At 38.9% G+C, this 25,125-nt stretch overlaps 1 protein-coding gene across 1 annotated transcript in view; it reads left to right on the top strand.

The window, feature by feature from the left end:
- LMOD1 (leiomodin 1) overlaps positions 1–19,507 on the top strand; it is a 28,672-nt gene extending 9,165 nt beyond the window's left edge. Inside the window, exons 2-3 of the mRNA XM_039319079.1 lie at positions 15,285–16,802; positions 17,794–19,507. Coding sequence (XP_039175013.1) covers positions 15,285–16,802; positions 17,794–17,820 — 1,545 coding nt within the window. The 3' untranslated portion in view covers positions 17,821–19,507. The remainder of the gene's footprint in view (positions 1–15,284; positions 16,803–17,793) is intronic.
- The last annotated feature ends 5,618 nt before the right edge of the window (positions 19,508–25,125 follow it).

The following is a 25,125-nucleotide window of genomic DNA, read 5'->3' as shown; positions in this document are numbered from 1 at the left end:
TTTCTAGCTATTGATATAGAGGTGGAAATTGAGGGAGTAGTCCTCTCCAAAAAAAGATACTTGATTAGAAGCCAAGGAATGCTGAGTATCATTTGGAAAGAAAAAAATGAGGAAGATGAAGGATGAAATTATGCATTTTGGAGGAGCACATAGCTGGATAGGTACAGTATGTTCCCATGCAATAGCATTCCTTTTTCAAAGGTGTGAATATACCTGGACAATTTGTTGAAGGTCTCACTTGAACGTACTTATTTTTCCTTATAATAAAAACGCCGGAGCCAGAATTGCCTTAGAGTTGGATCTAGAACATAGGTGTCAAACTCGCCACATCACGTGACATGGCGTGACATATCACGACATTGTTTGCATTGCTGGAGCTGGGGCAGGCACGGTCTCCGTATGATGCAACCGGCCCATGGGCCGGTAGTTTGACGCTCCTGATCTAGAACATTAATTTTAAAAATCACAATACCAAAGGATGAACTAAATTCTTTCTAGGTATGTAAATCAGAGGAGTCAGGAAAAGGTTTCTTTTGACTTCCACAACTTCTTATACTCCCACGTTGAACAGCCTCAATAGCATCTCTGACTGATGATGAAATGGCAGACAAAGTTAATTTGCTGTTGCCAACGTTACACTGTGTCTGACCAAAAAGTCCAAAGACATGAGTCAACTGCAGCCTGGGAATTGCCTTGCTCTGGTAAAAAGGGTGATAAAAGGAAGCTTCACAAAGAAAATGTAGAACTAAGGAGTCTGAACTGCTAGCAACAACATACATATCTGAAATCTGCTATTGTTGTTGTTGTTAATTGCGAAATCGTGTCCGACCCATCGCGACCCCATGGACAACGTTCCTCCAGGTCTTCCTGTCCTCTACCATCTTCTGGAGTCCATTTAAGTTCTCACCTACTGCTTCAGTGACTCCATCCAGCCATCTCATTCTCTGTCGTCCCCTTCTTCTATTGCCCTCAATCTTTCCCAGCATTAGGCCCTTCTCCAGTGAGTCCTTCCTTCTCATTAGGTGGCCAAAGTATTTGAGTTTCAACTTCAGGATCTGGCCTTCTAAAGAGCAGTCGGGGTTGATCTCTTCTAGGACTGACCGGTTTGAACGCCTTGCAGTCCAAGGGACTCGCAGGAGTCTTCTCCAGCACCATAGTTCAAAGGCCTCAATTCTTTTGCGCTCAGCCTTTCTTATGGTCCAACTTTCACAGCCATACATTGCAACTGGGAAAACCATGGCCTGGACTATACGCACTTTTGTTGGCAGGGTGATGTCTCTGCTTTTTAGTATGCTGTCTAGATTTGCCATAGCTTTCCTCCCCAGGAGCAAGCGTCTTTTAATTTCTTGGCTGCAGCCCCCATCTGAGGTGATCTTTGAGCCCAGAAAAATAAAATCTGTCACTACCTCCATTTCTTCCCCATCTATTTGCCAGGAATTGAGAGGGCCGGATGCCATGATTTTGGTTTTCTTAATGTTGAGTTTCAAGCCAACTTTTGCACTCTCCTTCTTCACCCGCATCAAGAGGCTCTTTAGTTCCTCTTCACTTTCTGCCATTAGAGTGGTATCATCTGCATATCTTAGGTTGTTGATATTTCTCCCGGCAATCTTAATTCCAACGTTTGATTCATCTAGCCCTGCCTTTCTCATGATGTGCTCTGCATATAAGTTAAATAGGCGGGGCGACAGTATACAGCCTTGCCGGACTCCTTTTCCAATTTTGAACCAATCAGTGGTTCCGTGTCCAGTTCTCACTGTTGCTTCTTGACCCGCATATAAGTTTCTCAAGAGACAAATGAGATGGTCTGGTACTCCCATCTCTTTAAGAACTTGCCACAATTTGTTGTGATCCACACAATCAAAGGCTTTTGCATAGTCAATGAAGCAGAAGTAGATGTTTTTCTGGAACTCCCTAGCTTTCTCCATGATCCAGCGTATGTTGGCAATTTGATCTCTAGTTCCTCTGCCTCTTCGAAATCCTGCCTGTACTTCTGGTAGTTCTCGATCCACATACTGCTGGAGTCTAGCTTGTAGGATTTTAAGCATAACTTTACTAGCATGTGAAATGAGTGCAATGGTGCGATAGTTTGAACATTCTTTGGCATTGCCTTTCTTTGGAATTGGAATGTAAACTGACCTTTTCCAATCCTGTGGCCACTGTTGAGTTTTCCAAATTTGCTGGCAAATTGAGTGTAGCACTTTTACTGCATCGTCTTTTAAGATTTTGAATAGCTCAGCTGGAATACTGTCACCTCCACTAGCTTTGTTGTTGCTCAGATTTTCTAAGGCCCATTTCACTTCACATTCTAGGATGTCTGGTTCGAGGTCAGTGACCAGCTCATTGTGGTTATCTGGGATGTTAAGCTCATTCTTGTATAGTTCTTCTGTGTAGTTTTGCCATCTCTTCTTAATCTCTTCTGCCTCTGTTAGGTCTCTGCCATTTTGGTCCTTTATCATGCCCATCTTTGCATGAAACGTTCCCTTCATATCTCCAATTTTCTTGAAGAGATCTCTGGTCCTCCCTATTCTGTTGTTTTCTTCTATTTCTTTGCACTGTTCATTTAAGAAGGCTATCTCTTCTAGATACTCTCTGGAATTCTGCATTCAATTGGGTGTATCTTTCTCTTTCTCCTTTGCCTTTCGCTTCCCTTCTTTCCTCAGCTATTTGCAAAGCTTCCTCAGACAGCCATTTTGCTTTCTTGCATTTCTTTTTCTTTGGGATGGTTTTAGTTGCTACCTCTTGTACAATGTTGCGAACTTCCATCCATAGTTCTTCAGGCACTCTGTCTATCAGATCCAGTTCCTTAAATCTATTTGTCACCTCTACTGTATATTCATCAGGAATATGATTTAGTTCATACCTGAGTGGCCTAGTGCTTTTCCCTACTTTTTTCAATTTAAGCCTAAATTTTGCAACGAGAAGCTCATGATCTGAGCCACAGTCAGCTCCTGGTCTTGTTTTTATTGACTGTATGCAGCTTCTCCATCTTTGGCTGCAGAGCACGTAGTCAATCTGATTTCTATGTTGACCGTCTGGTGATGTCCATGTGTAGAGCCGTCTCTTGGGTTGTTGGAAAAGAGTGTTTGTTATGACCATTGTATTCTCTTGACAAAATTCTATTAGCCTGTGCCCTGCTTCATTTTGTACTCCAAGGCCAAACTTGCCTGTTATTCCGGTTATCTTGTGGCTTCCTACCTTAGCATTCCAATCCCCCATGATGATAAGGACATCATTTTTTGGTGTTAATTCTATAAGGTACTGTAGGGCTTCATAAAACTGGTTAATTTCATCCTCTTCAGCACCAGTGGTTGGAGCATAGATTTGGACTATTGTGATATTGAATGGTTTGCCTTGGATTCGAATTGAGATCATTCTGTCATTTTGGGGATTGTATCCCAGTATTGCTTTTCCTATTCTTTTATTGACTATGAAGGCTACTCCATTTCTTCTGAGGGATTCTTGCCCACAGTAGTATACCTGATGGTCATCTGAGTTAAATTCACCCATTCCTGTCCATTTTAGTTCGCTGATTCCTAAGATGTCGATGTTCAGTCTTGTCATCTCTTTTTTGACTACGTCTAGCTTGCCTTGATTCATGGATCTTACATTCCAGGTTCCTATGGAGAAAAAATCTTTACAGCATCGGACTTTCCTTTCACCACTAGATATATCCACAGCTGAGCGTCCTTTCGGCTTTGGCTCAGTCGCTTCATTCTTTCTGGCGCTACTAGTACTAACCCTCTGCTCTTCCCCAGTAGCATATTGGACACCTTCCGACCTGAGGGGCTCATCTTCCAGCGTCATATCTTTTTGCCTTTTAGTACTGTCCATGGGGTTTTCATAGCAAAGATACTGGAGTGGTTTGCCATTTCCTTCTCCAGTGGATCACATTTTGTCTGCTATTAGTCAAAAGTTAAAGTTGCCTTCAATTCAGGTTTGACCCTTGATTTTCTTCGCAGTGATAGGAAAGTGGTTTGCCATTCTTTTTTTTTTTTTTGCAATTTTTTTATTTGTTTTTATCTTTCTGTCTGATCTACAGTTCAGACATTTTGGTTTAATTAGTTCTAGGTGCCCTTATATCCCCCATAGCATCTCTGGGCTTCAAATCCAAAACCTTATTCTATCACAGTCCATGTGCGAATGGAACAAAAGTTACAAGTTTTGCTGAACATATTATTTTTATGTGTAAATGCAACAGATTGTATGTAAATGCACCGTATTTAAATGTTCACTTTGCATGTTATTACAGTGAATCATAATAGGTATTTATGGAAAATAAGAAACAAGATAGCTGCTAGATGTTGCAGATATGGTATCCCAAAAGTGCTTGTGGGGCATGCCTTTTCTACATCGTATTGAATCCAGGATTCTGCATACTATATTTCCTGATCACAACATCTGAATGATTTACAGGGTGTAACTGAGTATCACTCAACATTTTATGACATGTTGACACCTTTCAGTTGAAAGAAGTAGACAGCAGTATGTAGAAAGCTGACGCTAGATGTATAATCTTTTTGCAGCTGATCTATTATGAGAGCATATAGCAATAGCAATAGCATTTAGGCTTATATACCGCCCCATAGCATTTTACATCGCTCTCTGGGCGATTTACAATGTAAGCATTATTTGCATATTGCCCCCAACAATGTGGGTCCTCGTTTTACCAACCTCAGAAGGATGGAAGGATGAATCAACCTGGAGCCCTGTCGGGATCAAAAGCCAGGCTGTAGGCAGAGTTTGCCTGCAATACTGCATTTTAACCACTGCACCGTTAAGGCTCTATTTTTGACAGTCCTTTTTTCCATGACTTCTCATGGAGTCCAATAAATTCTAAATATTATTTTTTGTTGCATGTGGAGTCAATACATTCTAAATATTTTTTTTTGTGGTTGTATAAGTTGTAATTTGAGGTCCATTGACATTCTTGCTTTAGAAGTTAATATAATCTCCCATTATCTAGGCAATATAGGAACTCTAATTTTTTATCCAAGAATCTGCATATCAAATTGATTTATTGATAACAAATATTTATAAAAAAACTAATAGTAGGTTTTTGGTTTTAAGGGATTTAACAAGTTTTTCTAGCATTTCAGATGTCTCAGAAGCTGAAAATGCTGCTGATCCAAGCAATATCATTAACAAATATTGTAGCTGTAAATGGTGCCACTTACACACCTGATAAATAATATTTATCTCTTAGCAGTGTATGCTAAAACTTCATCAATCAGTTGAGCCATAGTCAATATCCCCACTTTCATCCAATTTTTCAATATCACTATCTTTTTCCCCAAATCTTTTTTTTTTGGAGGAGGGGGGACAATAGATACCATATCTTCCAGACTAATGCAATTGTTTCCAGAGTTTTAATGTACATAGAACCTAACACCTGTCCATCCAATGCCCAAATCAGAAAATTAATACCAGTTGTTGGCTTTCAATATGTAATACTTGACAATAGGTAAGCATGATAATACAGCTTCAGATTTGAGAAACCAAATCCTTCCTCATTAACTGGTAATTGTATTTTGTGTAAAATATGTTCATAATCAAAGAATCCCATCAAAACTTTCTAAACAAAGAATTTATTTTCTGAAAATATTTTCCAGATATATGAATGGGAATTCTTCTCAAAGTATGAATTAATCTAGGAATAATATTCATTTTGACAGCATTCATCTTTCTCCATAGGGTAAGGTTTAATAATTCCCATCTATTAATATCTGAAGAAACCTTTCTCTATATTTTATTTCTATTACATATAACTGAGTTTTGATATACACACATATCTAAATGCTTATTGAATTTGGTACAAATATGGAATTGATATTAAATGGATTAATGCAGACATGTCAAACACAAGGCCCAGGGGCCAGATGCAGCTGGCAAAGTGTTTCATGTGGCCCACGAAGCCATCCTGGAAACAGTGAGGGAACGGTCCCCCCTGCCTTGGCCCTGGCCCAGGCCAGCCGGGAGCCAATGTACAATTTTGTGGTGGCAATCTATGCTGAAACGCATTCAGTCTTAGCTCCACAAGACTGTCTGGAAACAGCGAGGAACCAGGAGAAACTTGAGCAGCAGCCTTGAGGAAGTGGGGCTGGGCTTGGTGCCACGTGTGCTCAAGGGTCAGGCTGGGCATTTGACCTCTGCTGCCCAGGGCTCCGGGCAGCCCGCACCACCATCCAGGCCCCTCCGCATGGCCTCAGAGGAACAGTGAGGCTCCTCCAGTGGACCAGGCCTTGGCACTTGCCCTGGTCCCACCCTCTTCTGCCAGAGACCCTAATATCTGTCCCACTCCTGCCCAGGCCCCCACAGGCACTCTTGATGTGGACGATGTAGAGCTGGCCACGTCTACCCAGTAGGCCACACCCACTCCATCCACACTCACCCAGTAGGCTGCACCCACCCTGGCCACACCCACCCGGCCCCCTGAGGGCAACCGCAATGCTGATGGGGCCCTCAATGAAATTGAGTTTGACACTCCTGGATTAATGGGTAAGCAAATTTTCATCAAATGACATCAGTTCCACTTTGGATCTCATCAAATGACATTAGTTCCAATAGTGTATCTTGCTATTTTACTGAAGCATCTATCATTTGCATCAATACTGCCATAATAATGTGAGGTTTCGAAATAAACAAAAGACAAAAGAATGTCATTTCCAAATAGAATGTCATTTGCATTTGTATTCAACTGATATGCATTACTCCATATGTTGTCTAATAGTACAGGCCAAGGTTTCTATGCAGAATTTAAAGAGGAAGGGTGAGAGTGGACATCCTTCTCTAGGTCCTCTAAAAATAATGGGAAAGTAGGAGAAAACATACCATTAACCTTTACTTTAGATGTGAGTGATTTATATAATACTTTGATCCATTTTATGAATTCCAGGGGAAATCTGAATCTGTTTAGTACAGCAAGCGTATACTGTTTAAATACCTCGTCAAATGTTTTTTTAACCATTTAATGTTAAAATTACAAATTTGTCTTCATATAAGTCTATTAAATCTACAACTACAGCTACTTCTTAACCTACAACTGGTTGCTTAGCAACCATTTGAAGTTACAAAAGACTTTGAGAAAGCTAATTACAATCCAGATTTGAAGTTCCAGTGTCCGCCCCTCCCACGATCACATGACTTCATTTTGGGCGTTCAGCAATTGGTCTGCATTTATGGCAATTTGCAACACCCTATAGTCATGTGATCGCATTTACGACATTTTTGCTGGAAACTGGTTTCTGGCAAACCCACTTCATATTGAATAATGGGTTCACTTAACAACAGCAGCATTCAGTTAATGATTGCTGCAAAAAAAGTCAGGCAAGGTAACATGGTGACCCACTTTACAACTGTCACAACTTACAACCAAAAGTGCAGGCTCAATTAGAGTCAAAAGTTGAGGACCACCTATAACTAGTAAGTCTTGGGCATCATCTAGATAAAAAACAAGGAGGCTGTCTCTGATATTCAAAACAGAAAACACCTATCTGGTTTTATTACCAATAGGTACACTTAAAATGAAAATGTTGCAAGGAATGTCGGAAAGGGCAGATACAATGCCATCTTGACAGAAGTTATGTTGAGAGGTGACTCTCTAAGTCACCGGAAGTAGATACAAGTGCTTTCCCCAGAACTACATTACACAGAGCAGGTTCATAAACTGCAGTATTTTGTTCTTCCTGAAATCCAGTTTTGCTAAAAGCCCCTTCTCTGTTTAGCTAATATTTAATCTGAAAAGCACCCGATTGAAGAAGCATGATATTCTTTATGCAGATTACTGCTTGAAGGCTATACAGTATGAACTTTCTTTCATAGATTTTGGTCTGAGGAGACAGATAAATATTTAAATTTTCTCAGTTTTAATTTCTACTACAAGAAAGAATGATAGATACAGCCAGGGCTTTTTCTCTCATAGAACGCCCAGAACGCAGTTCCACCACCTTTTTTGGATGGAACCTTGTAGAGTAGGCAAGGCAGGTTGTATGACATGTGTAAGTTCCGGCACCTTGTTTTTTTTTAGAAAAAAAGCACTGGATACAGCACACATAATCCAAAGCTCTTTGGGGCCCTCAATCATTTTTAAGAATATAAAGAGCCGAGGTGGCGCAGCAGTTAGAGTGCAGTACTGCAGGCCACTTTAGCTGACTGTGTTCAGCAGGTCAGCGGTTCAAATCTCACCGGCTCAAGGTTGACTCAGCCTTCCATCCTTCCGAGGTAGGTAAAATGAGGACCCAGATTGTTGGGGGCAATGTAAATATATATATATATACATTGCTTACTGGTGTACACCGCTTAGAGAGTGCTTGCACTTAAAGCGGTATATAAGTCTCATAAATAAATAAATAAAAAGATCCTAAGACTCACATGTTTGAGAACTGCTGCATTAGCGCTGGACCCTTCAAAGCGAAAGGGAGCTGCACGGGAGTTACTGAAACTATCCCTGGTGAGCTGATAAATTGATTCCGGCCAAGTTATGCAGCCCTATGGGATAAACTGTGCATTTTTCATAGATGGGTATTTCTCTCTCTCTCTCTCTTTATCATGCAGTGCACACCTAATCTTTAGGAAAAAATTATATGCTGTGTGAAATGTATGGTTTGTATGATAGGAATCTCTGGGCAGAGGGAAAAGTTTTAAAACCACTTCCCCTAGCAGTATCTTAAAAATCCTCAAGAAGAGTTTTGTTTTAAATCCATTGGCACCAATGAAGTATTTTGTTTTGTTTTTAACATCCTCAGGAGGAAGAAAAAATGTTGGAAAACATGGCTGGAGGAAAGAGTTAAAGTATTTCCTTTGCAAGAGGCGATATCAGTTGGGATCAATGATTAAGTTTAAGCATCATACTATATCCTAATGTCCTAGTTTGGTCTGGTTGCATGAACCCAGCTGCTGTGATTGGTGAAGCATGATTTATGCCTATTCAATAAGCCATTGTCACGCAAAACATGATTAGCATGATGTGTCAATCCAATCATAGTTTTTATTCATGCTTATTAGAAAACCGGTATTATTAACTTTTGACTGCCAACAAGTTCTTGAAACAAATTCATAATTTATATTCTTTTCCAACTTCTGCAAAGTTTTGCAGCTCTTTTAAATATATTTATTGGTATAAGCTAATAATATCTAAATCATTTGTTCTCTGGGTCCAAATCCAGCAGAGTGGCTGCACTTGAAGAAGACCAAGGCAGAATTAATGCATCATTGTTTAGATTCCAAAACAAGACATTTCCGAAGTTGCCTTTTCCTTTTAAGGGAACATTGCAGTGGAATAAAGTTCAGCAAATTGCCAGCAATGACCAACAGCCCTTGCTTTCGTATGTAAGGAGAAACTAGCTCCATTTTAGTTTGTCAAAACATTTGTGATTAATCCTAAAGGACTGCTTCTTTTTAAAGAAAGTGCATGGGCAAAGAATGGAAAGTTTGTGCCAAGAGCTATAAAACATGGTGAACCTGGAAGACATTTTCTGCATACACAACATGGCATCACATATAGGATTGCAAACATGAACAAGGCTTCAGAATTATAATTCTGGGATGTTTATAAATGGACCAGATTTAAAAGCAACAAAGATTGGCATCCTTTAATTTTTAAGTATTTAGGTGGCCTAGGAACCCAGCTTGTTAGAACAATATTATATTTGTTCATTCATTCATTTAACTTGTATACTACTAACTCCTACAGGATCCCCTGTAGTTAATGGTGCTGAACAGATTAAACAAACTTCTATAATAAATGTCCTTAAAACAGAGAGAAACATTACAAATTAAACAAAATCAACCATAATAAGAACTTAATAATACATACATTCAGATTAAATAGTATCAGTCAGCCTACTAATGTTTCATTGGAAGAGCTGAGTTTAAACATTCCTGAAGGTTTAAATTACATTTGCAAAACAAATTTATCCATCTATTAATTTCTTTCTCTATTCCACAATTGTGGAATTATGTACAGATATTAAAAACAAATCCCAATACTTGCCAGGATTTTAATGGGGTCAAATAATAATTGGAAAGCAGAAACCAAAGAGGAGCTGAATTCTAAAATTGCTTATATCAACCAGTGATCAAAGAAAGAGAAGAACAAATGACCTGAAAAACGGAAAACTAACTCCATTAGGTAATTGTAATTTGTACAATGAAATTCTCATAGGAGAGTCTTGATATGTATCAGTATTCTGTAAATTTAAAATAATGCAGGAAGTCATCTCAAAATATAATCTTACATTTATTTTAATCCCCTAAACTCAAAGGAATTCTAGACAATTTATCTGGGTTTTCTTTCTCATTATTTCATAATGGGTAAGTTTGGTTTACTGTTTGAGATTTCTTAGGAATTTTTATATCAATCTTATTCTTTTCAAAAGCATTGATACCACAGTGGCATGATATGGTAATGAAATAAGATGTTCTAACATACTTTAATTCAGATGAACTTCTAGAGGAATTTTATGTTCTTTCCCCTACTCTAGTAGCGTTACTATTTACAGGCATTCTAATTGTATAGACCAGAAATTTAATATAATGGGGAAAAGAGGTTCAAAGTTTAAGAAAAGTAAAATAAGTCAAAATGTGCTTCAGAAACTTCCAAGAAGGTTTTCTCAGCATGAAAAACAAAACAAAACACTACAATGGCTGAATCAATACCATGTAACTATTTCTTTCCTTGCTTTGGGTAATGCACTGTTGATGGCAAGACAGGTCTTGAATAGCCAAGACTCCTTGCAGCTTAATTATTTAATTAACAACAAACACACATTTCTGGGTTCACACATTGTACCATATGATAATGTTAGCTGAGAATGGAATGGCTAGTCAAGGTGAAACTGTATGTATTGATAGGTTATGTTGACACAATCAATCAGCCTACCACAACATTATGGTCCAGTGTATCATGTGAATTTAGAAAACTAGGTTGAGGAAACCAGAGCTAAATAAAAAGTATAACACTGTTACTGCCTTTTGCCTTTTTTCTTGAGTGACAATGAGGCTTGGACTGAAAATTGATGAGAGGAAGAAAAGGATGGTGGTGTAATGTAACGCTAGGCTACATTTGAGCTTCAAATATGTAAATAACCATTAGGTAGCAGCAAAGGGAGGAAAAAAATATTTAGTGATCCTCTGGGTGTTTTACTTCAGATCTAGTAGCCCTTCTGAAAGGTAAATGAGATCATAAACTGTCTACCCTGGAATATTTTGTTTGTTTGTATCCCTAACTATGAAGAGCAACTCTAGATATTTACAGTGCAAATAAGTCCAAGTAATCTCAAACTAATTACAGAAATTCTTGTTTTCCAAAAACGGAACTTGCTTATTTCAGTATATAAACAATAACTTAAGGCAAACTCTGTTGAATCATGTAATCTGTTATTTCAACTTATTTAGAACAGATGGCCTTTTCTGTACATTTTCTTGAACAAGAAGGTAGAGAATCACTGACTCCTGCTAATGCCAAAAATGAAAATCCATATAAGCCTGGGAGATTAAATTCTAATACTTTGGCTAAGCTATTCTTACATGGGAATAGACAACCAGATGTTATATTTTAATACACCTCAATTCCAATTGAACAGAGAATTTGGCTTAATTCACTAAACAACTATCTTATGAGAGTTCTCTCTAATTTTCAACAGAAATACAAAACACAATATAAGTTCATTAATGGAAAATAGTACTTTATTTGCTGATTCTTTTAACAAAATAATGATGCGTATGAATCTCTTTGTATTGTGCAATTTACGTGCCTGGTTCATGGGCAACACTGGCAAGTTTTAACATTCCTCTGTTTTCCAACTACCCCCTCATCATTTTAGTTTTTGTTTAACATTCATTAAGCAGCACAGTAGTTTTGCAGAAATATGAATACAATATGCCAGTGGTTCTTAAACAGGAGATAATTAACTGAAGGGATTAATTTGGGCAAATCCTGTGGGTAATGTATAATTGCTTCTTTGTGAGTCGAGGATCCGGTTTAGGACTGCCATGAGACACTTGGTCTGGGTGTAAAGGAATTGGGAAAATTGGGGGAAAAGGTTAATTGTGTCAAACAATTTAAGAACCACAGCAATATGCAATAAATAAATGGTATGGAAAATGTCTCTGTAAAGATTATTGAGTTGTGGGGATTTTTCTCAATTCTCCGTTATTCAACTTGCATTTTCAGTCATATTACCAGTATATACTGATGAACAAGTCTTCTGAGAAGCACTTGACACCTTCACTGCCTTATTTTACAAACAAATAAAGTGAAGCTATATTATGCAATCCAAAGCAGCTGATATTACAGTGACAGCTGTAATTCTAGTAAATGAAGGCAAACGTACATGTTCCAGGGTAATGTTGCTGGATCCAATCTGGGTCAGGCACCAGGACCAGAGTTTCAGTTTTCTGAGTTTTCAGACCTGTGTTGGAGCCAATCTTCATAAACCTCAGAAGACAAAATCTCTGGTCTAGTCTTCTGAGCCTTTGGACATGTGGTGGAGCCCATCCTCTTGAGAATGGGCTACCAGCACAAGTCTAAAAGCTTAGAAGACTAAACCTCTGGTCCTGATGACCGACCCAGATTGGATCCGTAATTCTAGTGCCAGACTCAATTCCCATGTACCAAACTGGCTAAACTCATTTTGTCCTCTATCTATTCATTTGGTCTTTTGGGGGGGGGGGAATTCCACTTATAAAACTGTTCAAAGAAAGGATGCATGCTGTGTGTTTAATTGTGCTTCTGCTCACAGTTCTGGCTGCCATGGTAAAAAGCAGAAAATGCAGGTAGCAATACCAATGCACAAAGTAAAACAGTAGGATCAGAAGGCTACAGCGTTTGATAGTGATGCCCCTTGAGCTCAAAGTCTTTGGCAGGTGATCAACATGTTATTTTTCCAATTTTAAAACACACTCCGGATTAGTCACAACATTCTTGACTGATGCCAATTATTTATTTTGGCCCAGCTCTTTATGATTGTGGAACATTATGCTCATTTGAGGGGGTACCTTATGCCCAAGTAGTTTGGTCTAAGGATCAAAATAGAACACAGCTTGTGTGGCTGCATTTCCTCAGTTATATCGAGTCCAAAATGGCATTCGGCAGGCCAAGGCAGTTTATAAGAGGAAGATTGAAGATCATTTTCATAACAATGATTCAACAAATCACCAACTATAGACCCAATAACATCACTCCTGTTGACAGGGATGCTTCATTGGCAGAGGAGATGAATTATTTCTTTGCTCGCTTCCAAGTGAAGCCATCAGAGACAGCTCTACCACAGTTACTAGTCCACCGCAGCCCTCTCTTCACTGTGGAGGAGCATGAGGTGAGGAGTACCATGAGAGCTGTGGACTCAAGGAAGGCTGCTGGATCTGATGGCATTTCTGGCTGGGTGCTTAAAGACTATGCAGACTTGTTGGCTAGGATCTTTACCAAGATTTTTAATTGGTCTCTATACCAGTCCACTATTCCATCCTGTCTGAAGGCCTCCATCATTGTTCCATTACCAAAGAAGTCCTTTATTAAAAGTCTCAGTGATTACAGACCAGTGGCACTCACCCCTATTATCATGAAGTGTTTTGAAAAACTGGTCCGCAGGCACATCATGTCCTGCCTCCCATACACACTCGACAGTCACCAGTTTGCATACAGAGCAAAAAGATCCATAGAGGACTCCATAGTGGACTGGGATAGAGACCGATTAAAAATCTGAAAGAAACATTTTAAAAACTCAGCAAATATAAAATTTTCAGGACATTTAACTTTTAAAAGAGCAGAAAATTGCTATACAGTATCCATGGAAACTAACGTTAAAGTTACAGTAGAGTTTTAGTGAGAAATGAAATCAAATGTGAATAAACTTGGCAATAGCATATACACAGACAATAACAAGTCAGAAGTAGCTGTGTTGTCATTGTGGCAACTATTTACACATATAAGCTGAATGCAGATTTAAAGGAAACATCTGCAGAAAATGAAATAAACTGGGATATATTTAATGAGCCTCTTATTCAAAACAACAAATCATTTTCTAAAAATAAGCAACCAAGATGTTAATTAAAAGGAGTGCAGTAGTGTATGCCATAGATAAAGAATTTGATAATGAAAATGAAACGGGGAAAGTAACCCTAAAAAGCCATAGCATAAAAGGTGAAATGAGACCAAAATATGCGTTATTCCAGAAACAGTGGTCAAAACTATATCATAGCAATCAAACTCTGCACTCTCAGGAAAATCACAGCATGAATTTAAGCAGCATTTCAGACATCCTAAATTAAATCCATCAAAGTACTGAAGAAAAGATTGTCCCCAAGCATTTTACCAAAAACTAACCTAGTTAAGCAGAATATCTTAGATCCTACAAAGGTAAACTTTATGAACATCTGTCACCACCAGCATATCAGGCTCAAAAGTCATTACATGTAGTTTGCCCTCTGCCTCAGAATGTGGTTTCATTCCATGGTCATTTTTCAAATATCTTGCCTAAGAATCTTAGCATCTGGTATCCATTGTAGTTATATGGGTAGTCCTCGACTTTACAACTACAACTGGGGTCAGAATTCCTACTGCTAAGCAAGGAATTGTTAGGTGAGTCGTGCCCAATTTTATGACACTTTTTGCTATGATTGTTAAGTGAATGACTGAGACTAAGTGAATCATGCGGTCATTCAGCGAATCCAGCTTCCCTCGTTGCTTCTGCTTGTAGGAAGACAGTTGGGAAGGTCACAAATGGCAATCACACGACTCCGAGATGCTGCAACCATTGAAAAATACATGCCAGTTGCGAAGCACCTAGATTTTGATCATGTGACCGTGGGGATGCTACGATGGTTATAAGTATGGGGACTGGTCATAAGACACTTTTTAAAGTGCTGTTGTAATTTCAAAAGGTTGCTAAACATGGCTGTAAGTCAAGGACCACCTATTTCAACTTCTACCTTTCTCCCAATTCATAACTGAATAGAACTTCAGCATAAAGCATCCCACAATTGCAATAACTGGTACAGTTTGCACAATAGTTACAAATTCTAGACTTCTGCTGTGTCACACTGTGCTAATAACACCACCATTGTATGCAGTTTTTATTTTAAATAGGTATCTATATAACTAGCTTTAACTAATATTTGGAAGGAGTAATAATATTAGCTCTGGTTTTCATTGACTGGCTGCTGATGTTTATTCTACTAAATCTTTATTACTGCATTTATATCTTGTCTATTTTTCTGTGAGCTCAAGATGCCATGCATAAGATCATTCTCTCTTATCAAGTTTTATTGTTGTTCTCCCCATTCATAAGGAAGCAAAGAAGAAGAAAGAGGCAAAGATTCTTGAAGCCAAACATAAGGAGCCTTACAGCAGAGATCTGAAAAAAAGTAGAACTCCTGATCTGATAAAGGAAGGGAAAAAAGAAGAACAGGTCCAGAAAACAAATCAGAAGGGAAAGGATGAAACAGATAGCAACAGCAAAATGGGACAAGCCAAAGAGAAAACTGGTAAGGATGAAAAAAGGTTTTCCAGAGAGAAAGAAAAATCCATGGCGGCAGATAAAAGTGTAACAGGCCAAGTGAGAGGGGAAGAAAGGGGTAAACTGCTAAAGAGCAGGTCAGTAGAAGATAAAGGAACACAAGAGAGGGCAGCAGAACACAAGAAAGGGACTGGGTGGGAGAGAAAGACTGAGGATAAAAAAGAATGCGAAAAAATAGGAGAAAGAAGATCAGCTTTAAAACCAGTCTCAAAGAGAGAAGATAAAAGAGAACCCCCCAAAGCAGGAGAAATAAGTTCAACGCCAAAGCCAGGCTCAAAGGTTGACAATGAAGAGAAACTCTTGAAGGATAGTAAAGGAATTCCAGAGACAAATGTCCCAATTTTAGAGCAAGAGGACATGACCCAAGAGCCTCCTGATAGCAGCCCCTCTAAATCTGCAGACAATTCTTCAAGCCAGAGCAAGGAGGATGAAGCCACCAGCATTTTTGATGAACCCTTGGAAAAGATCAAGAATGATGACCCAGAGATGGTAGAAGTTAACATCAACAATTCTGACTGCATCAACAATGAGATCCTGGTACGCTTTGCTGAAGCCTTGGAATTCAACACAGTGGTCAAGGTATTTGCTCTGGCCAACACACGTGCTGATGATCATGTTGCATTTGCCATTGCCATCATGCTAAAGTCCAATAAGACACTGACAAGCGTAAACCTAGATTCCAATCATATCACAGGCAAAGGGATCCTGGCCATCTTTCGTGCACTGCTGCAGAACAAGACTCTGACGGAGCTGCGCTTTCACAATCAGAGACATATTTGTGGAGGGAAGACTGAGATGGAAATAGCTAAGTTGCTGAAAGAGAACACCACATTGCTGAAACTGGGCTACCACTTTGAATTAGCTGGGCCACGCATGACGGTCACAAACCTACTAAGCAGGAATATGGACAAACAGAGACAGAAACGCTTACAAGAGCAGAAACAGGCCCAAGAAAAGATGGAGAAGAAGGACTTTCTTGAGGTGCCAAAGGCAGGATGCTTGTCAGCTGGCTCTCCAAAAATTTCTCCAAAACCATCCCCCAAAACTTCACCAAGGTCTTCCCCTAAAGCCCCTCCTAAGAAAGCTGGTACCCCAGATGCTCCTCCTCCCCCACCCCCACCTCTAGCCCCTCCCCCTGCTCCTCCCTTGATTAATGAAAACCTACGCTTGTCCCTTTCTCCGGCCACTCAGAGGAAGATGGTGGAGAAAGCACTTCCTCCCCAGGAGAAGAATTCCAGAGACCAACTTCTGGCTGCAATTCGCTCTAGCAACAAGAAGCAGTTGAAAAAGGTACATCATTACAGCACTAAGTTATAATATGGCTTGCTTGGTTTGCCTAATCTTACACATTGACTGAACCTTGTGATTTATAATCCATATTTTATGCATAGTGTTACATATACTTCTGGCCATAGTTCAACAAGCCAGTTAAAAGAAGCAATGGCTTATTGCTACATGTGAATCAAGACACAATCATGGTGGTCATATTGGGAGCAGCACTTGAGTTATTGCTGGGTTCAGTAAAGCTACCCCTTTTGATAATGCTAGTTATTTTGATGCTTACTTGCACATAGTCACCTCACATTTCTGTGTCTAATGATTGGAATATTTCTTCATTGTTTCTTCAAGGGCTACATTCCTTAGGTATTTACTAACATCTCCCGGTGGAGTTTCACACACAAAAGGCCTCCATTTAGCAACTCTGTGGGACTATGGATAGCTAAAGCACCACCTGTGTTTTGTTGTTAGTTGCGAAGTCGTGTCCAACCCATCGCGACCCCATGGACAATGTTCCTCCAGGTTTTCCTGTCCTCTATCATCTTCTGGAGTTCATTTAAGCTCACTCCTACTGCTTCAGTGACTCCATCCAGCCATCTCATTCTCTGTTGTTCCATTCTTCTACTGCCCTCAATTTTTCTCATTACCCCCTATTAAGATCATCTCTTCAGATGCCACTATTTTCTGGAGATACGACAGATGGCAGTTGAGACATAATGTCAAGATCTTTTAGATCATCTGCCTTTAAAAATACAATTCTCAACAGACAAACCCTTTTCAACAAAGCTATTTCAGGACTAATCTAAATTAAGATGTGCTTTTTAATAATAAAGCTTTCTAAAATGGGAAGGAGCTACAAAGGGATGATGGAAGAGAATGAAAGAGGGGATATTAACACGTCTCTTTCTCTGATGAACTGCTGTAACCTTGAGTTGCTCTTTGGATCTCCATTAGATGCCTCTAATTTGAGAATTTGTACTAAGTTCATGTCTTATTTTGGCAGGTGGAGGTTCCCAAGTTACTTCAATAGTAGGGAGAGGAATCTTGGACAGAGGAGATTGCCAAGGCTGAATCACTGTGTTTGTCTCTCGGGTAACTGTTTACATGAGAAGAACGCAACAGAGCAACAGCCCGCCCTGTGTTAGTCCCAGATGAACAGTGTTCTCTATGGGATTAATTTGGACAGAAGAATTAGATGGATTGCCAAAAGGCGTTGTTATCAGGAAGAAGTAATATTTATTTTTAGTCCTTTTTAATAACAAAACTTATTTTTCTCCTGAAAAGAAGGGTCTGCAGATATGGTATATTTGGGCTTTTTGTCTAGTTTTCCTTATGGGAGCTCAGAAAGTAAAGGGACAAATGTGATCAACCTTGAAGAAGTCTGAATTTGGGGTATCTCTGCTTATCTCATCATTTCCCAGGCAGCAACACTGCAATCGCTTGCCACTAGGAACATATAAAGAGCTACACTGGAACAGTAGCATCATGACAAGGTGTCCAGCATATTGTCGGTACAAGAAGACTCTAAATGAAGCTATGTCACATTTGTACCCATTGCTGCTCTACTCAAATGGCAATGTCAGTTCTGTTTGCCCTAGAGTACTGTATACTGAAGCAAGAGGGTGGGGGAGAAATTGTGGAGACAAAACTCATTGTTCAATGTCTCTGGGATCTCAAGGATTCCATTTCTCTGATAGCAAAAAGCAAAAACAGGTTCTTATAGGCCATGGCTCCTTGGTGGAAAGAAATGGGTGTGCACTTCACCTTTGATTGCTAAAGACTTGTCATGGTGCCATGATGTAGCTGTAAGCAAAGGCAGCTGAATGGACTGCATTACTGCTGGGTCTGGGGCATTGCTGCTTCTACCTCTGAAGTAAGCAGCAGTTTCCCATCTCAGTTTAGAATTTAGAATACTTAATCTTAAAATTCATGTAGGAGAAAAAGAACAAGCTTAGCTATGAGTGGGAAATAATGAAAAAGGCAAGCAGTCCACACATATAATCACCTGAACTTTAGAAACTCAAATTTGAAAAATTCAGACAGCATCTTTAGGGTTTGAGGCAAACTAATCAAGTGGGCAATAACTTAAAAGATTACATCGAATATCTCTCAAGACATTTATTTACTACAGACATGGGAATAAATTTGGGGGCCAGAAGGTTTTTGTAACACTTTTTTAAACTATGCTGATTTATGGAAAGAAACACTCTCAAGGAAGAGACATTGTTTTTGAAATGTCCATCAATCAGCCATGTTGCATGGACTGAGAATGCTGTGTGCTCCATCCACTCTGTGTCAGGCTTCCTTTCCTTGCAATCTCTGTCTTCTTTCCCTCCAAATGAATCTCAATTTCATGAATTATATTTTTAGCATAATAACTGTTAAATACTTCCTGGTAATATGTGGCTATTTAGCATCACATGGTAGTTGGATTACATGAATGCATACACCCTCAATAGTCCTGAAGAAGGGAGTACTCATAAAATCAGGGTATGGCTGGGATGCTGACAGAATACTGAAGTCAGTCACCAGTAAGTAGTTTTGACATGGTAAATAAACCACAAATGGAATATATGAAGTGATTCTGAGAGTATTCTCCAAAGCACCTGAAGGCAGACTGAGAAGCAATAGATGGAAACTAATCAATCAACCTAGAAATAAAGAGAAATTTCCTGACAGTTAGAACAATTAATCAGTGGAATGGCTTGCCTTGAGAAGTTGTGGGTATTCCATTACTGGAAGTTTTTAAGACAAGATTGGACAACCATTTGTTTGAAATGATATAGGCCAGGGGATTGGATTAGAAAATCTCTACATTCCCTTCTGTGTTATTCTGTTATAATAGAAGAATGACAGCAATGTTTTTAGAAAATTGTTGAGTCTGTTTTCAGTCTCAAAAAGTAACCTGTTTTCCTTTCACTGTCTTCCCCCATCTGGCTCTTCTGTTATGTGCTGGCTACACATCCCCATTCACCGGCCATCCTAAACATGACAGTGTAGCCCAACACTTCTAGAGGATATCAGGTTTGTGGGATCAGCTCTTAATGAAGTAGATACCATAAACAGCATGAACTGGACAGGGAGTACCAAATACCTGACCTGAAGAAGAATGTAATAGACAACAATATTAAAGGGACTATTTTTCCCCCTATGAAGGGTAATGAAGAAAGAGCAACTCCATCAGCAAACCAGTTTAGCTTCCTGGTAGGCTCAATTTCCTGTACCTAAATCCAAGTATTGAATTCAACTAATTTCTGGCTTGGGCTGTAAATGAAAACATATTTTTGCATTTAAGAGATTAATATATAAATGAACAGATAAATCTAACTCTCTTGGAGCCATGTTTCATGGCTCACACAAAATGCCAACATGTATCTGAATTAAGATAATGCAGGGTTCTGTGCAAGTGTAAACAATTATACGTTTTTCATCGTCTTGTGTATTCAATTAAGTTCCAAATAAGGAAAGCAGTGAAGGAATTTCAGCAGCATGATAGAAAGCAGCAAGAATTCATAGCTATTAACAAAATACAGTTCTTTCTCCCAGATTGTGTGTCTTGACCTTCCTGTTTTCAAAAATTGGTGGATACCTACCCAGTTATGTTGGTTCCCAATTCCCCTCATCTCCAACAAGAATGACCAGGCTAACTTATGGAGATCATGACAACTTAACAGGCCTTCTTTTTTCTGATCAAATGAACAGAGACAAGTAGTTCTTATTCACATGTGTGAAATATTTGAAGAGATGTTACACTTCAATTATTTTTTAAAAGGCAGAGGATAGATGAAGGTATTCTTGCTGAAGAGAAAGGTTTATATTTTCATCATATTTGCAAAAATAATGGAGGGAAAAAGAAAATCAAGAGACAAACCACTTGAGCATGTGATCTCAAATTGCAGACATTGTTGCCATTTTCAATTCTGTTTCCCTTGAATTTTGTATTATGTATACCATTACCTGCACTTTCATTAATAAAGCTCACAAAATGCCCCTGATTGTAATGAGACATTCTGGGCCCAGAGGCTGTGAAGCCCTTCAGATGTGCTAGTTTGTACAGAAAGAGCAAACTTGATTGATGTGTGAGCTAATCCCACATAGTTGCCTAAAATCCTTCAATGGAATAATTTTCCAACCTGTCTCCCAACTGTTTACAGTTATAACTGTTTCACAATGGGTAACGGGGTTATGATTGTTCTGATCACTGAAATCAGATTTCTTATTTTAGATTTTCCATTCCCTGGATCATTTTGGCTCTAAAACCTGAGGGAAGAAAAGGTTGCTCTCATTACTGACCAGAGTATAGAATTTTATATGTATGTGTTTTTATTGTGATAAAATGTCTAGATTTTTTTTTAAAAAAAGCTGCAAAAGTATAATATAACCAGGAAGGCAGGATTTGATGATGCCTTTTAATTTAATTTAAAGCTTTGTTAAATTTAGCTACAATATTGGTGATGCTAGCATTAGAATTAAAAAGTAGAAACTTTATGTATGTACAATATAGTAAGTGTTTGTAGAGGATATGGTCATAGAAGAGAAGAAACAGGAGATTTCCTTACATCTCTGTAGAAATTGCAGTACATGGGCAAATCACAAGGGCAAACTGATTAAGATAATTGGTGTATCTCCTCAGGAGATGAGCACTGATGATTATGAGTTCTTCTGTGCATAGAATTTTAAGAAAAGCCACCGGGGTGGAACATTCCTGTTTACATACAAACGTGAATCCTCCATATGGTCTGAGTGTGTGGGAGACGTTGTGCCAGAGAAAAGGAGCTTCTCCTTCCTCTGACTGCCAGATCACTGGGTTGCTGGCCAACACTGCAAAAACTAGGATCCATCTGAGTCCAAGGTAGCTGAGTTATTTCTCTGAAGCCCAGAGAAATGTCTATATTTGGGCATTTTGCATGGACTAGCCCAAGCAAAGCATTCCTTTGCACTTCACAAGAGTGGGAAGTCTTCCAGCTGCCCAGAGAAGAAAAACAAGGCCTGGTTTGACACAGTTGTTCCTTAGCCATTCACAGCCCCACTTTTCTTTATTGGTTCCCATTCTTCTTGTGGCTCCCCTGCCATTCTCACTGCTGTGCATGTATGTTTATTATCAACCAATACACACGTTATTGAAATACCTATGGGCTTGTTGCTGTCACAGATGTCCCTGATTTTGTAAGTTTCCATCACATTTGGCAAATCTTTGACAGATAATTATCATGGATAATCAGGAGAGGCTGATGCTTTCATGATACACAAATGACAGATGGTATGAAAACAATGCCATATCTTCTGAAGTTTCATTTTCTCACAACTTAGAAAGTATTTTTGGTTTTTGGTTATAAAATCCTACAGTCTGGCTTGCTGTGTCTTATGTTCTGCTCTGTGTCATGTTGCTTACCATGTGTATCAGGGTTGTCAATGGGGCAGAGAGAAGACAACAACTATGCTGAAAGTGCCCAGGTTATTAAAGCCTCATCCCCTTTTCATGTGTGTGTTACACAGTATAAGCATGGGAAAAGGGGAGGTATTTGATAGCATGATCATGTTCATTATTTTGACACTGTGGACCTACTGATGAATGCATGCGTGTGCATGCGTGTGTGCATATGCTTATTAGTCTGGCCAATCTGACTGTTAAGGGTGAGAGTCCAGGTTGATGATCAGTCTAAGAAGGAAAAGTAATCTTTGGGTCTCCTTCTTTGCCTCTGTATCTGAAGGAAGGGAAGTTTTCTGCTTTCTTCACAGCAAGGCTTCCTCTAAAAACAACAGGTAGAATTTACATCAGGAGAAAAGTCTTCTGGAATGTCTGTTGTTATTCCAATGCATTTTATCATATGACATTACATTTATAGCTCCTCACCTTCAAATAACTTGGGTAAATCTGAAACATCTGGCACCAAAAGACACCTTGGGCTTCTTCACTACAATTGGAGAGAATGCTATACTTTAATTTAGATGCACAGTGCCCATTAATCCTGAATACTTTAGGCAGGACTGAACAACAATTATAGAAAAATTAGACATACTAGCGTGAAATAATGATACTTGGTACTCTTGATTGAAAAACAGGCTTGTTTTATATAATTTCATATAGTACACTTTTACATCAGAGTAAGCAGTTACTTTTCCATCAACCTCCATGTCCTTCCTCTCTGAAAGGACAACACAAGAATGTACCAAGAAGTAATGGTGAGAAGCTGGGTTGTTCAATGTAGTTTTTCCTGCAAACATGAAACAGTTATGCCAAATTGGCCTAAAGCCCATGCCAGGCCTTCTGCTGCATTATGAGAATTTCATTCCAAAAGTGTTCTAAGAGGCAATTTATTGAGTCAAAACTTTTCTGTAGAAACTGTTTTTTCTTAAGTTGAGACGAGAGCAGAATTTGGATGATAGGCAAAGTTTTGAGGCACTTTGTCTATATGTTCTAAGTATTAGAAACAGAATGGGAGAGTTAAAGCACTGGGTCTTGCAATCATGATCAGAAAAACCTATGTGGAAAGAGTGAAGCTATGGATTTTAAGTGGACCATATAGAAAGAATACTGAAATTGCTAATGCCTTAAACTAGAAGAGTGTTCTGCTCTCTATTAGTTGGTTTTTCAACTTTGGTAATAACTCAGCACTAGAATGAATGAAAAAGAGTTTGGGACATTGGTTAAGAATGCCCTCATGTGGCAAGAGTTTTCCCTCATATTGTCAAGACGCAAATGTTTCCAAGTGGATAGTTTTTAGTGCTACTTCTGTAATACTTGGTGCAGGTATTTCAGCTTTTCCTCCAAACACACTTTGGAAGAAAGGGAAAAGAATATAAACACAGTGGGAAAGTACTCTGGCATTTTACATATGGTCCTATATTTGTAACATTTGATGTTGGAGAAGACTCCTGAGAATACCATGGACAGCAAAAAAAAGAATGGATCATCAAATAAATCAACCCAAAGCAACTCATTGGTGGCACAAATGATCAGGCTCAAATTATCCTACTTCGGACATATTGTGCAAAGACCAGTACTCTGAAAATAGCTCCAATATTGGGAAAGGAAGGAGGAAAGGATGATCAGCAGCAAAGCAAATAGACATTGTAGCAATGAGTGTACTATTGGGAGACCTGAAGGACCAAGTTGGGGACAAATTGTCGTGGATAAACTTTATGCTGTCACTAAAAGTTGAAAAGTATTTGATGGGGCATAACCAATAAGAATATGTTTTGTAGGAAGAAAAGATTCTGACCACTGGACCTCATGAAGTCTGTGAAGCAGAGTAATTGTATGATACAATTCATTTGTGGAAGCAGACATTATCACAATAAATTTAACTGCAGTAGTATGTATCTTCAGAAAGAACACACAGACTCATGATTATGCAGAGATGATTAATTCATTTAATGATTTTAAGGTATTTTAATAGTCCAGCCATTATTAAGGTCTGTAATTTTTTTAGGGATACTCTTAGCCCTCTCTTTGGAATTAACATAGTTTCAAGAAAGCAATGCTACATACACATCCGGAAATCAGTCCCACTGAAATTTTTGATCATTCTGGAGTACAGCTGAGGGTGGGAATGGTTGATTCTTGTATGTTCCATTTTCTGGATCTGAATAACTTTTTTTAATAATACCTACAACATTTTTAAAGCTGCTTTAAAGACTCTTTTGTGGTGGCAGAGTAACTGTATGTCTGGATTTTCCAGGACATAGCTGGATTCCACTGCTGATTGCCCCATCTGGTCAAGAATAACAAAATTCCTCAGCTGGCTCAGATGGGGTTACCAGAGTTGATGGCAGTGGCACCCAATGCAGTAGAAGTGTCTTGCTCAATAGTCAGGAGGGCATTTCCCAGCTGTTGGAAAATAGCAAGGCCAGATGCCCTGCTCTGATTGTATTTCGGTGGGCAGAAAGGGAGCAGTCTGTAAGCAAGTAAATTTATTTATCTCATTTACAAGTTGTTGCGGTCCCAACATCCCACACATAGAGAGGGCCCCCTCCAAAATATGGCTCAGTATCAAAATTATCAGAACATGTCACTCAAGGGAATAACATTACTGCAAATTTTAACCAAGCACTAAGAGATATAACTGTTTACCTCTTCCACGAAAATCAGTACTCTTCCCCAGTAAGATGGGAGAAGAGATTCAGACTGAGAGACTGAAAACTGCCCATCAAATTCAGCTAAAGCTAAGATGATGGCAGCAGCCCAATTTTGTTTGATTCAGAAACTTAAACTGAGTTATGCTGTTATGCCTTGTTAGTAAAGATAATCAACTTACAACCACAACTGAGCCCAAAATTTCTGTTAAGTGAGACATTTTAAGTGACTTTTGCCCCATTTTACCATTCTTACCAT

This window comes from Crotalus tigris, unplaced genomic scaffold (assembly GCF_016545835.1).
Source record: "Crotalus tigris isolate CLP2741 ecotype Arizona unplaced genomic scaffold, ASM1654583v1 scf7180000022411.5474196:2289641, whole genome shotgun sequence".
In the NCBI taxonomy this organism is placed as follows: domain Eukaryota; kingdom Metazoa; phylum Chordata; class Lepidosauria; order Squamata; family Viperidae; genus Crotalus; species Crotalus tigris.
The sequence above is the reverse complement of the archived record's forward strand: the minus strand, read 5'-3'. Positions and strand labels throughout refer to the sequence as shown.